The 14,652-nt window shown below is 43.8% G+C and overlaps 2 protein-coding genes across 7 annotated transcripts in view; one reads left to right on the top strand and one right to left on the bottom strand.

Moving 5' to 3' along the window:
• The window catches only part of MRPS27 (mitochondrial ribosomal protein S27), a 61,057-nt gene extending 48,652 nt beyond the window's left edge, over positions 1-12,405 (bottom strand). The window contains exons 1-2 of one of the 3 annotated variants that reach the window (XM_077817085.1): positions 12,267-12,405; positions 6,981-7,058 (exon numbers count right to left, since the gene is read on the bottom strand). In XM_077817085.1, the coding sequence (XP_077673211.1) occupies positions 6,981-7,058; positions 12,267-12,345 (157 nt within the window). In that variant the 5' untranslated portion in view covers positions 12,346-12,405. Of the gene's footprint in view, positions 1-6,980; positions 7,059-10,987; positions 11,124-12,266 lie in introns of those variants that run through there. The other 2 variants (XM_077817087.1, XM_077817088.1) reach the window with 2 other exon arrangements.
• Positions 12,406-12,558: 153 nt separating this feature from the next.
• PTCD2 (pentatricopeptide repeat domain 2) overlaps positions 12,559-14,652 on the top strand; it is a 37,749-nt gene continuing 35,655 nt past the window's right edge. For 2 of the 4 annotated variants that reach the window (XR_013346144.1, XM_077817090.1), the window contains exon 1: positions 12,574-12,691. Coding sequence is in view for 3 of the 4 variants with exons in the window: in XM_077817090.1 (XP_077673216.1) it covers positions 12,580-12,691 (112 nt within the window). In the remaining variant the exon portion in view is untranslated. Of the gene's footprint in view, positions 12,692-14,652 lie in introns of all 4 variants that reach the window. The other 2 variants (XM_077817089.1, XM_077817091.1) reach the window with 2 other exon arrangements.

Genomic DNA, 14,652 nt, shown 5'->3' with positions numbered 1-14,652 from the left:
CTGATGATGCAGATGGGCTCCTAGGCATCTAGTGGGATTTTTAGAAATGCCAATCTGCATCTTTAAAAATCTAAATACCTTTGAAAATCTAGCTCATTTACAAGTGTGGATAGGATCTTTTGCCAAATTTTCAAAAAAGGATGGCTAAAGCTACACACCTAAATCTGTATTCTGGCATATAAGTAAGCAGCTTGACTTCCCAGGTGCTAAGAAGGTGCAGCTCCCACAGACTGTTCAGCATCTCTGAAAAAGGCCACTTATTTTGGTACTTAAATGTGGATTTAGGTGTCTAAACACAAGATATCTAAGTAGGAAAATGTAGGCCTTTCACCTCAAGACCATGTCTGAATTACCATACTCAGTGAAATGCTGATTTTTAACCTAGCCATAGTTACCGCCATAATTATTGTTAACTTCAACTATCTTTCTCAAGTATTTTTCCCCCCACCCTTAGATAAATGTTATACAAGATTCTCCTAGGGAAGGCATGGAAAATTGTCAACAACCTATTGCCTTGAGTCACTAAGATTAAGGGCAAATGTACCTGCTGTACTTTTCTTTTTTTAAAACTCCTTTGAAAATGTGTAGAAAAGGGAATGGTAGAAGGGACTGAATAATTCAATTCTCCCACATCTGATCAATTGATCTAGGTCTAGACAACTGATAACAGTTGGAGAGGCCATTTTGATTCTTCACAGCAGTGATAAAATTCAAACAGTGGAATGAACAACTCTTCAAGGGCAACATATGTATCAGCAACAGCAGGTTGACAGCAATTAGCTAAAGGCTAGTTACAGAAAGGTGCTCACCTGAGCATGATAAGACTATCTAGAGTTCTTAATCTACACAGTGAATAAGACAGGAAAGTATACAATAAGAATATGTTCAGTATTTAAACAATACCACAACATGGTTCTGTGGTGAATGAATATACAGCTTGGGAAACACACTTGTAGCAGGTTTCAGAGTAGCAGCCGTGTTAGTCTGTATCCGCAAAAAGAAAAGGAGGACTTGTGGCACCTTAGAGACTAACAAATTTATTTGAGCATTTGTAGCAGTCATTTTTCAGACTTCATTGAGTTGTTGAGGATTTAATGCATCTCTATCTGAAGCTGAAAGATGTCTAGCACAGCTTTGAGTGTTGGTGTCCAATCCTAAAAGGCACACAGAGAACTCGCCCTGAACTATCTGATCAGAGTTGCACACACAGAGGACTTGCAGGATTAGCCCCTTGATCTGTCAATGAAGCTGGAAATCTGTCAGCACTTTACCACAGAAAGTAACTTGCACTACTGACACAGCTCCCTCAGCCCCAGTATAAAAATCACACTAAAATTAAAGCTTAACATATAAGTAACAGAAATCAGGTTAACTGAAAATTTAACATTGTCCGCCAAACTGCAGCTTCTATTGTAGTTACTAGAGATGAATGAATATTTTGCAGTGAACATATTCCAGATTTGCTTCTGTCTGCAGAGCGTGAGAGTAGATTGATTTTTCTGAAATTCATTTTAAATTATTCAGTGGTTTTTGTGAATTTAATTCTGTGGATTGCTATTTAATAAAAAATGTAGCTGTGTTGCAAATTATAAATGGGCTGTGGGTAGGTGTGGCAAGCTGATCAGTTGGCCAGTCAAAAGCTCACGAAAGCTTATGCTCAAATAAATGTGTTAGTCTCGGTCATAAATATAAAGGGAAGGGTAAACCCCTTTGAAATCCCTCCTGGCCAGGGGAAAGCTCCTCTCACCTGTAAAGGGTTAAGAAGCTAAAGGTAACCTCGCTGGCACCTGACCAAAATGACCAATGAGGAGACAAGATACTTTCAAAAGCTGGGAGAAGGGAGAGAAACAAAGGGTCTGTGCTGTCTGTCTATAGTCTGTCTTGGCCGGGGATAGACCAGGAATGGAGTCTTAGAACTTTTAGTAAGTAATCTAGCTAGGTACATGTTAGATTATGATTTCTTTAAATGGCTGAGAAAAGAACTGTGCTGAATAGAATAACTATTTCTGTCTGTGTATCTTTTTTGTAACTTAAGGTTTTGTCTAGAGGGGTTCTCTATGTTTTTGAATCTAATTACCCTGTAAGGTATCTACCATCCTGATTTTACAGGGGGGATTTCTTTATTTCTATTTACTTCTATTTTTATTAGAAGTCTTGTAAGAAAACTGAATGCTTTTTCATTGTTCTCAGATCCAAGGGTTTGGGTCTGTGGTCACCTATGCAAATTGGTGAGGCTTTTTACCAAACCTTGTCCAGGAAGTGGGGTGCAAGGTTTTGGGAAGTATTTTGGGGGGAAAGACGCGTCCAAACAGCTCTTCCCCAGTAACCAGTATTAGTTTGGTGGTGGTAGCGGCCAATCCAAGGACAAAGGGTGGAATATTTTGTACCTTGGGGAAGTTTTGACCTAAGCTGGTAAAGATAAGCTTAGGAGGTTTTTCATGCAGGTCCCCACATCTGTACCCTAGAGTTCAGAGTGGGGGAGGAAACTTGACAGTCTCTAAGGTGCCACAAGTCCTCCTTTTCTTTTTGTGAATACAGACTAACATGGCTGCTACTCTGAAACCTGTCAAATAACGTCAGTTAACCACAAATATTTGACCACTGTCAAATATTCCAGCAAGAATGCCTTGAAGTAGGCAGCGGCCTATCTTTTTAGATTGCATCATGGTGCCATTCTTTAGAACTTCATTTCATTATGTTTTGCATTTTTCTACATTAAAGTAATTCAGTTAAGTAACTTGTTTGTTGTTATTAGGCATAAGTATCTAAGGCTAAGCCTGCCAGAGACCATAACGTCTTACTCTTTTATTAGTGATCTAATAAATTAGTGCTTAAAGCATTTTACCATTTTTTACACTGTTTGACAATATCTTACTGGTCAAATGATCAACCCTACTGGTGGGATAGCTGAATGCAAGTGCATAATTTACATTTCTTAGCTTTCATGGCAGTAAAACCTGACCATATGTGTGTGGAAACACAAAAGGAGTGTTTACATGCCCAAGTGAATTTGTATTTAAATTCTAACAAATATCCACAGAAAATGTTTTTACACTTTGTCCAGCAGAGGTAATTATCAAATAGGAGATTAATATGATCAACTCTCATCCAAGGTTAATTTTTACTGAATTATTTCAGAAGACAGTATAACCATATATTATGTCATTATTTAAAAAAAAAGAGTGGGGGTCACTTAAATTCAACGCATCCCCTTCCACCCTTAGTCATGGAAATAATGGGCTCTCCTATTTCTTGTTAGTTTATTTTTAAATCTGTTTGTGGAAACTAAAATTCCTGCTCCCTATAATTGGGTGGCTCAGGGAACCTACTAATGAAAGTCTTTCACCTCCTAAGTTACTGATTTTCAAACGTAATTCAGGCCAACAGTGGCTAACATCTGACTGCTGTTCAGTGGCCTGTCTTATATGAATGTGGTCTCAAAAACGAGGAGTCCGGTGGCACCTTAAAGACTAACAGATTTATTTGGGCATAAGCTTTCATGGGTAAAAATCCCACTTCAGATGCAACATGAATGTGGTCTCAGTTCAGTTCCAGATCTGTCCATCACAAAAACCGCTCTGACAACTGGCACCCTTTTGGCAAACATGTAATTAGCATGGAGACTGAACTATCATCTCACTCACTCACAATGGTGATCATCAAGAACAAGGTTGAAGCCCACTGACGAGGCAATGTTGGGAAGCTGGTACCTATGACATACCTGTCCTGTGAGTGAAGTCCTACTTCAGTGCAGAATTGTTAAGTGCTCAACTTCAGTTTTTATAGAAACAAAACACTTTGGAGGAAAAAATTCTGTCCTATGTTGGGAGACTGAATGATGGCTCGAGTCAAGAGCTCACCCTACGTAACTTTAGTATTACATCAAATGTCTCTCTGCTCCCAACTGCCAACATGCAAATAAGATGCAGCACACACAACTGGCCCTGGCCTCTACATTCCTGGGATCCATCAGGAAAGGACTGATTTTTATAACAAAGGCCTTGTCACTGAAGTCTACAAAGAGAGCACTGCCATCTACTGTTCTGATAGGACAGTTTTGATAAGTAAAATACCAATGCTTTTTTCAAACAAAATGAACAACTTATTTTGCTGCCCCACTTCTGCGGTCTCTACTTCCCATCAATCTACTGTCAGTTAATTTGATCTTTTTTGTTGATAGATCAACTGAAATTTTAGAGAATGTAGGTCCATCCAATCCTCCTTTTTGAGCATCTAATTTTCAGAAGAGAGTCTATTGTTAAACAGATTTTTTCCCGATCAGTAGGCTATTTGAAAACCATGACCAGGACATGTCAATCTCATCTTTTAAAAACCCACTGTTCTTTAGTTAGCATTTGTTCCACATCCAAAACTATGTTCTCCTCTGCAATATTTGGATGTCTCAATCCTATCACTCCAGGAACATTAACTTTAGGCTATAATCATCATTTATTTTTATGGAGTCAAGTTTGTAACAATACACATACAGATAACACAGTAAAGGAACAAGCCTGAAACACAACCATGTCATCAGAGCAGTGGAACAGAGGGAATTTGTGTAAAGAACACTTTTTGTTTGTTTATATCAAAAATATTACTTTCTTTAAATCATCATGAGATGTGCCATATTGACAACCATAGAGATTATAGGCGTCTACCAGCAAAACAGATACAGAGGGGTAAGTGCCAATTTAATCATCTTTCTCAGTGTTCTGCAGGAGTTGAAGAGTCCATGAAAAATTCTTCAATATTACTAAAACAAGTTGTCTTAATATGAATAATTCATCCTAGTAGTAATTATTTTTTTGCTCTTACACACATGATTAAATGTGCAGCAACACAATTAGCAAAGACTAATTACAGTCCAGATGTCTGATGTCATCTCTGCCAACATGCTATTAGAAATGACATGGTTTTACTAACTTCTTTTGTTCCTTCCAGGAACAAGACACCAAAACCCAAACCAAATGAATGAATTTGTTCTAATAACCCTGAGAAAGGGAAAAGCAGTCTTGACTTTCAGAGGCAGCCAGGAGTAAGGTAACTGCTTTGGACCAAGGTCTCAGGCAGAAAAGAGGTTGTAGTCTCCCTCCCCAAAAAGTGTCATAAGAGAGCTGTATGATCAGGGCTATAGTCATTGATATAAAAAAACTCTGGTAGCCTATGTACAGTAAAATGAGTTAGTATCAGTCCAGTTTTCTATGAATAGATGAAAAAGTTATGCACTATAGAGAGCAGTTCACAGATCCATAAACATTAATGCTACAAGGGATTCTGGTGATCATGACCTCCTGCACAACACAGGCCATAGACTTTCACCCAGTAATCCAGTATCTATCCTATAACTTCTTGTTGAGCTACACCACATCTTTTAGAAACATTTCCAATCTTGATTTGAGATGACATCTTACAGTGGCAAGAAAACTGACTGGATACTGCAGTACATTTCCTCTCCCACCCCCTCTAAGCTTCTACAGTTGCAACACCCTTCTCCTCCTCTTCTGCCGCCCCCCTCAAAATCGCAACTGGCACTAACTGGTCCTTAGTGCAGATCTTCTGGATTTATCAAAGCATAATCGAGATCAGATTACAGCCTCATTCATGGCTAGGAAAATCCCTTTGCCTAAAGGAAGCTGAAAGCTTGCCATGAAACTACCCTACGATACGCCATGCAGCTCAGAGTGGATACTGTGGTGCACGATGAGTAGGGCCCTACCACATTCACTGCCATGAAAAACGTGTCACAGATTGTGAAATCTGATCTCCCACTGTAAAATCCAGTCTTTTGTGTGCTTTTACCCTATACTATACTGATTTTTGCAGGGAAGACCAGAGTTTCTCAAATTGAGGGGGTGGGGTCCTGACCCAAAAGGGAGTTGCAGGTTATTTTAGGGGGGATCACGGTATTGCCCGCTTACTTCTGTACTGTCTTCAGAGCTGGGCAACCGGAGAACAGCAGCTGTTAGCTGGGCACCCAGCTCTGCAGGTAGCAGCACAGAACTAAGGGTAGCAAAACCATACCATGCCATCCTTACTTCTGCGCTGCTGGCGACAGCTCTGCTTTGAGAGCTGGGCTCCCAGCCAGCAGCCACTGCTCTCCAGCTGCCCAGCTCTGAAGGCAGCACTGTCACCTGCAGCAGCACAGAAGTAAGGGTAGCAGTACCACAACCCCTCCCCCAACTCCTTTTTGGGGTCAGGACCCCTACACTTACAACATTGTGAAATTTCAGATTTAAATAGCTGAAATCATGAAATTTACTATCTGTAAAAGCCTATGGCTGTGAAATTGACCAAAATAGACTGTCATTTTGGTAGGGAGATGTAGTCCAGCCCAGGAGCTCAGTCCAAAGGAGATAATACAAGTGCACAGACTACAACTCCCATGAAACACCATAGCAGATGGTTTAATGTTGAACAAACCCAAAACTAAGTTTCAATTTTCCTGATAGAAAATTAATAAATCTCAGCAAAAAATGTAGCAGACACTGAGATTTCAGTCAGTCTTTTTGAAAATTATCCTCCAATAGTTTACAAAATGACATCTTGCACATCTAACACATCTTACTGTTAATTGTAAGTAACACAGACTGCCTTCTAAATTTTGATATCAAAACTTAGAATAGGCACTTGAACTTCTCAGATAATAAAAAAAATCACATCCATGGAATGTGTATTTTTTGTGGGGAAAAAAAACAATTTACAGAAAAGACATTTTTCTAATTTTAATGAAAGGTATAAAGTCTACCCTTGGGAGAAAGTATCTGCATATTTTTGTTTTGGATCAATAGTACAGACAGGCAAGATATTTCTAACTTACAGGATTGGATTCTGATCCTCTTAGTCAATCTTAGTAGCATTTTACTCCACAAATACTCAGTGTTAAGTACTAAAAAATGTGAGTAATGGTATTAACTCTTCCTTAATGATTTTAGATATTTTCAGTTAGTCAACATGAGTAAATGTAAAAACTCTTTCCTTACCCAAGCTGTGCACCTCTTTTTCTCTTTCTTCCCATCTTGAACTGTCCACGTAAGCTGCAGAAAGAATAGATCTTCTGCCTAATTTAAAAAAATATATATATTGTCAAAGTCAGGTCACTTAAAGGAGTCAGTTTAACTAAATGAACATTTTATTAGAACAATTTTTTATATTTTTCCATTCACTGAATTAACTGTAACTGTTTTGTGAGCACTCCATATTTCAAGCAGTTAATTCATCATATATGCATTCAAACCATAGTAAGAAAAGACATTACCGTGGTCACTTTCTTTTCCCTAGAAGCATCTATAATCCCCTCCAACATGAAATTAACTTCCACAACACTTAACTTGATTTTAGCATTTGAGAGAGAGCTTTTGGGCATTAAAACATTTATTGTTCACAAACTACTTATTTTCTCTATGCCTCTAATAAAAACCTAAGGCCAGGAAACATGCATGAACAAAAGCAAGAAGTAAAAAACCCACTTGGCATCAAGCATGTACTTTTCTCCACATACTTCTCTGTTCATACACATTTGTGATTAGGACTTCAATTTTTCAACGGAACCTTTTTTTGGCAAAAAAAAAAACGCAGATTCAATAACATAACTTCATGTCAGTTTGTAAACCGATGTCTGTTTCCCCAAATTGTTTCAGAATATAAATCTGAAACTCAAAGCATTTTGTTTTGATATTTTCCAAACAATGTTACAATTTTTCAGTTTGAAATGACTTCAGGTTTTGAAATGTCATTCAATTTTATTCAGCAAATTCAAAAATGTTAAAGCTCAAAATTTAAAGGAAAAGTTTCGTAAACAATGTTTTGTTCAACCCACAATTTTATTTTACTACTTCTATTTGCCTAAAGTTTTCATTTTAGAACCAACTCAAAAGGATTTTTTTTTTTTCAAATTGCCAATAAGCCAAATAAAAAATGGTTATTCTCCAAGCTCTCTTTGAGAGACACTGGCAGCCCTGTGAAACATGAGCAAGACTCTTCATATCTTCTGGAAAACAAGGGCAAGTGCTGAATCCTGGAGAACAGGGAACACCATTGTGCAAAGGAATACATGAGAGGTGCAAGAGCAGCATGTCATGTGTTGCTGAAGGGAAAAGAGGTAAAGATATGGATGTAAAATGCTTTGAAAGAATTGGATGAAATATTTAAGTACAAATTAATATTATGGTTCCACACACTACATAGCACTTGTTTTCAAGACCTCATCTGAAAGCACTAACAAACCTCATTAAAGTCATTGTTTTTCATTTTACTCCTACAGTTATTTTCCTGCTATAGCTGGAAGCTAGAAAATGAACCTCTCGCTTCACCACCCTTCTTTTTAAAGATGTCCAGTTCTGCATTTCTTTGCAAATGTGCATCAAACAGATCTGGTGGCCTGGAGTCCTGTGGAATACATTTATTGTATGCATTCAGCTGTACAAAAAGGTTTCAAATCACAAGAAGCATTTAATATCCTCCATTCTTCAACGTAAGTGGTAGGTGTGTTAAACAGTGATAACTTTAGCCATTTTAGAACAATTTTCCCTTTTGTTTGTGTCTGTGTGCACAGTGAGTTGGCTAAGAATACCAGCTGTAGAGGCTGAAATGTGATGTCTCCACACAGTACAGACATCATAATGAAGGGACATTATGCAAAAGGGAGTTGCTGGAAGGTCACCAGGTTATTTTAGGGGGGGAATCATGGTATTACCACTCCTACTTCTGTGCTGCCTTCAGAGCTTCATCCCTAACCATGAGGGTAGTTCAGTCTCCATGCTACTTCACTTTTGTCACAAGAATACCAGTTAGTGCCAAATGAAAAAGTGGTGATTTCTGTGACATGGACACTGACCTACTATTAAGCAACAAGGAGAGATTTCAAATTACTGAAATTGTAAACACACCCAACAAACTCCACCACCAGAGCTGTTTATGTACAGGGTTTTAAGGAGAACTCTAGTTCAATTTTGCCCCAAATTTTGCTTTTGTAAAAACAAGCTTTAATAAAAATGGTTAAGTTGGGTTGCTGCAGGTCAGTAGTCTCCAACCTCTTTTACACCCAAGATCACTCTCTGAATCTAAGGGCAACCCAGGATCTACCCCACCCCTTCCCCAAGGCCCTGCCCCGCTCACTTCATTTCTCCCCACCCCCGCCACCCCTGTTGCTCGCCCTCCCTCCCTCACTTCACTTTCAGTGGGCTGGGGCAGGTTGCTGGGGTTCAGGAGGGGGTGTAGGCTCTGGACTGGGGCCAAAGGGTTCACAGTGTGGGAGGGGTCTCTAGGCTGAGCCTGGGGGAAGGGGTGAGGAGTGCAAGCTCGAGGAGGGAGTTTGGGCACAGAAGCAGGCTCCAGGATGGGGCAGAGTGTTGGGATACAGGAGGGCGTACAGGTGCTGGCTCTGAGAAGGGGGTCAGGGCAGGGGCTACTGGCTCTGGGAGGAGGGTCCAGAGTGTTGGGGTGCAGAAGGGGGTACCACATGCTGCCTTTGGGAGGGGGGTCAGTTTGGGGTGCAGGAGAGGGTTCAGGGTGCAGAAAGGGGTATGGGATGCTGGTTCCAGGAGGAGGCTCAGGGTGGGGCACTCACAGAGATCCCCTTAGGACTGTCACCTGATGTGCTGAAATTACATCTGAGCCCATTTTCCCCGCTAGCTTAGGACTCCAGAACCCTGCCTTGTTGTGCCAGACACCCTAGCCTGCTGCAACACAGACCCAGGGTCTGGGCCATGCCCCCAAAAGCTGCAGATTAACTAAAAACAACTCAGCAGGTTACCTGTCCCCAGCACCCAGACACCTAGCTCCCAAGGGGATCTAAATCCATTTTACTCTGTATAAGGCTTATACCGGGTAAATTTGTAAATTGTTCGTCCTTTGTATCACTGATAGAGATGCACAGCTGTTTGCTCCCCCAGGCATTAATCACTTACTGTGGGTTTATTAATAAATAAGTGATTTTATTAAGTATAAAAAGTAGGATTTAAGTGGTTTCAAGTAATAATAGGCAGGACAAAGTAAGTCACAAAAGCAAAATAAAACAAACTCACAAGTCTAAGCCCAATACATTAAGAAACTGATTACAGGTAATATCTCAAGCTCAAAGATGAGCCAATAAGCTTTTTTTTCCACAGACTAGACCCCTTCCTCATCTAGGCCAAATCCTTTCCCCCCTGTACAGTCTTTGCTAGATCCAGCAGACATCTCAGGTGTTAAACAGGGGTTTTCTCATGACTGGGAGCCTTTGTGGCCTGCTCCACCCCTTTTTATAGCTTTGGCACAAGGCAGGAATCTTTTGTCTGTGCTTGTCCCCACCCCCACCTCACCAATGGAAAAGTACAAGGATTAAGATGGATTCCAGTACCATGTGACATGGTCACATGTCACTGTAAAACCCCTAGTCTCCATTCTTCCTGGGTTGGCCTACAGTACAGAGGAAGGCTTGCATGTAAATAAACCATTTACAATCAATTGTTCTAGTCAATGGGAGCCATCAAGATCCTAAACAACCATTCACGGCCCACACTTTGCATAATTACAATAGGACCTCAGAGTTATACTTCATATGTCTAGCTTCAGACACAAGAATGATACATGCATAGAAATAGGAAAAATATATTCAGTAGTTTATAACCTTTGTTATGATAGCTTACAAGAGACCTTTTGCATAAAGCATATTCCAGTTACATCATATTCACACTCATAAGCATATTTCCATAAAACATATGGAATGCAACATCACAGTGCTGACTCAGGGAGGAGGGTCCAAAGTGTTGGGGCGCAGGAGGGAGTACAGGGTGCTGCCTCTGGGAAGGGAACCAGGGCTTGGGGTCTAGGAGAGGGTTTGGGGTGCTGGTTCCAGGAGGGGGCTCAGGGCTGAAGTGCAGGAGGGGGTTTGGATGATGGCTCTGAGAGGGGGCTCAGGGTGGGGCTTGGGTTGCAGGAGGGGTATGGGGTGTTGGTTCTGGGAGGGGGCTCAGGGATGGGGTGCAGCCTCCCACCAGGCAGCACTTACCTCCAATAGCTCAGTGAGGCTAAGGCAGGCTCCCTGCCTACCCTGACCCTAAGCCGCTCCCAGATGGGGCCAATGCACCCCTGCGGGAAGGGGGGGAAGGGAGGAAGAATGTGTCTCCGTATGCTGCCCCTCTCTCCAAGCACCGCCCCTTAGTTCTCCTGGCCAATGGGAGCTGCAGGAGCAGCGCACAGAGGGAGACGCCTGCCCCCTGGGGCGTCACTGGCTGCTTCCGGAAGCGGCATGGGTCCGATAGACAGGGAGTCTGCCCTAGAGGCAGCCACACTATGCTGCTGGAGATCACAATCAACCACTCAATCATGATTGACAGGTTGGTGACCACTGCCGTAGGTGGTGGTGTTATAGCCAAATTGGTCCCAAGCTATTAGAGAGACAAGGTGGATGAGGTAATACTATCTCACTCACCTTACCTCTCTAACTTTTGTTGCTGGATGGATAATTTTTGGTAAGCGTTTATCCCTGCCGATTTTAGAGCCCCAGCATTACAGCAGGGTGCCAATTCATGTTATCCTGAAAAGCAGGTGACTGGATAGATGATAGTATGGTGGTGAATGCGCAATAAATGTAGGTCTACATTCGCAACTGTAGTCAGAGTTGGTGCTAGGCAGAAGCAGACTCAACAATTGCTTAAGGCCCTGAGCAGCTCAAAAAGGCTCCCTATTAATTATTAGTATGTGTTGTGGGCCACCCCAAAAAAATATACCTGCTTGGAGCCCCGAGTGGACTAGCACGGGCACTGGCTTTAGTAACCCCCTTATGCCAGATGCAGGAGCCATAGGAGGACACTCAACTCTGACTCGTCCTTTGCACGCAGAGCTCCCAGAGCACTTTACACTGGCGGGGAGGGGCATGATTATCCCCATTTTACAGGTCACCCCAGCAGTGCGCTTAGGGTGACTAAATGTCCCAATTTTATAGGGACAGTCCCGATTTTGGGGTTTTTTTTTTAATATAGGCTCCTATTACCCCCCACCCCGTCCCCATTTTTCACACTTGCTGTCTGGTCATCTCCTAAGTGCACTACGGAGCCAGAAGCAGATCCCAGTTCTCCTGCACTGGCCTTTGACGCCCGGGCATACAGCAGCCGTGCGCGGGCGGCGAGCTCGGACCTGCTCCGATCCCAGGGGCACGCAGGAGGTGATGGGACCAAGCGGTGCCCGACAGCCTGACTGATTCCGCCCGGGAGTCCGCACCCCCCAGCGAGCCCCAGGGCAGGTGGAGCCTGCGGGCTGGCCGCCACGCGCTCTGGACCGTCACCCACCTGCCACGGCGCGAGGCACTCTCGCACCCCCAGCCCGGCCCCAGAAGACCACGGCTCGCTGGAGCATGGGGGCCGCCATCTCGGAATGTACCACTCCCTGAGGCGTAGAGGGGAGACGAGAACAGCCACAGAGACAGTGCTCCTCTGACCTAGCTATTTAGCTACCGAGGAGTCGCGCACCTCCCTGCCCCTGGAGGGACACCAGCACGAGCGAGGGAGGCGGGGGGAAGGGCGGGGTGAATTCCATTTACGGGTGGCCTCTTTCGCCGCCCCGCCCCACCTCTGAGCGCAGATGGTACGTTCCGAGGACAGAATGGCCGCCGCGGTAGCGAGAGGTTCCAATGGAATCCTGCGGGAGACAATGAAACGTTCCATGCTGGTCTCAGCTGCCGCAGCGCCCAGCTGCTGGAGCTGCCCGCACGGAGGTACCCCCCGGGCGTCTGGCCTAGGCTCGGGAGAGGGGTGGGGGCGTCGTGTGCGCGCAGGCTGGATAGGCTGCGCACTCCAGGGACGGCGTCACGGCCCAGGAGGACTACGCTTCCCAGCATGCACTGTAGCGCTTGGGTTTAGTGGACTAGGCAAACTGGCGCTGGGGCTGCTGGGACGTGTGGTCCCTTCTGAGCTCCGTCTGCTCGCTACTGGGCTGGCGTGGAGCGGCCCCTTGGCCTGTCAGCGGCGTGCTTCGGAGCGTGTGCGCCACTGTATTTGGGGTTAGGCTCCGCCGGGAGAGCGGGGCTGTTGGAGCTGGCTGTCTGACCTGCCCGCAGCGGTACAAAGGGCTAGAGAGCCGCTTGTGTCAGCAGCTAACAGCGCTCAGCGTCGGGCTGCGCTGTCCGAGGGGAGCGTGTAAATCCCCCCCCCCTCCCGCACTGCCCGCCATATGGGGCCTCAGCCCGAAATAGGGATTCCTGGGGTGGGATCATAGAATATCAGGAAGGGACCTCAGGAGGTCATCTAAGCCAACCCCCTACTCAAAGCAGGACCAATCCCCAACTAAATCATCCCAGCCAGGGCTTTGTCAAGCCTGACTTTAAAAACTTCTAAGGAAGGAGATTCCACCACCTCCCTAGGTAACGCATTCCAGTGTTTCACCACCCTCCTAGTGAAAAAGTTTTTCCTACTATCCAACCTAAACCTCCCCCACTGCAACTTGAGACCATTACTCCTTGTTCTGTCATCAGCTATCACTGAGAACAGTCTAGAGCCATCCTCTTTGGAACCCACTTTCAGGTAGTTGAAAGCAGCTATCAAATCCCCCCTCATTCTTCTCTTCCGCAGACTAAACAATCCCAGTTCCCTGAGCCTTTCCTCATAAGTCATGTGTTCCAGTCCCCTAATCATTTTTGTTGCCCTCTGCTGGACGCTTTCCAATTTTTTCACATCCTTCTTGTAGTGTGGTGCCCAAAACTTGACACAGTACTGCAGATGAGGCCTCACCAGTGTCGAATAGAGGGGAACGATCACATCCCTCGATCTGCTGGATCAGGGGTGCTGGAATTAGGAGTGCTGCAGCACTCTCTGGCTTGAAATTGTTTCCATCACATACAGGGTTTATAGTTTTGTTCAATGGCTTTCAGCATCCCCCCTATAAAAATTGTTTTAATGCTACTGGCTAGGTTAGGGACGTGGTGGGAGATGTGGGTTCTGTTTCCAGCTCTGCAGCTGGATCCCTGGGTGAGTAATATGCAGATCACTTCATCTCTGTGCCTCACTTTTCCAATCTGTAAATATAAGGTCATGCTTACTGGCCTTGAAAAGTGCTTTAATTTTATTTTTTTATGTAAAAATTTCCCAGGGACAACAGCGCCCTTGCCCAAACCACTGTTGCCTCTGCTTGTTGACACCCAGTCGTTATTTTGACCAATTTTCCAAATGCCCTAATCTGAGACCTATTGTGTTCATGGAAATAAAGGAAAGGGAATCCACCCAAGAAAAGTTGCATTTCTGTTTCACAAAAAGAAAAGGAGTACTTGTGGCACCTTAGAGACTAACCAATTTATTTGAGCATAAGCTTTCGTGAGCTACAACTCACTTCATCGGATGCATAATGTGGAAAGTGTAGAAGATCTTTTATACACACAAAGCATGAAAAAATACCTCCCCCCACCCCAAAAATACCTCCCCCCACTCTCCTTACAATGTGTATGATAATCAAGTTGGGCCATTTGCAGCACAAATCCAGGTTTTCTCACGCCCCTCCCCCCCAACAGGCACACAAACCCACTCTCCTGCTGGTAATAGCTTATCTAAAGTGACCACTCTCCTTACAATGTGTATGATAATCAAGGTGGGCCATTTCCAGCACAAATCCAGGGTTTAACAAGAACGTCTGGGGGGTGGGCGGGGGTTAGGAAAAAACAAGGGGAAATAGGTTACCTTGCATAAT

The sequence above is a fragment of the Eretmochelys imbricata genome, chromosome 5 (assembly GCF_965152235.1).
Source record: "Eretmochelys imbricata isolate rEreImb1 chromosome 5, rEreImb1.hap1, whole genome shotgun sequence".
In the NCBI taxonomy this organism is placed as follows: domain Eukaryota; kingdom Metazoa; phylum Chordata; order Testudines; family Cheloniidae; genus Eretmochelys; species Eretmochelys imbricata.
The sequence above is the reverse complement of the archived record's forward strand: the minus strand, read 5'-3'. Positions and strand labels throughout refer to the sequence as shown.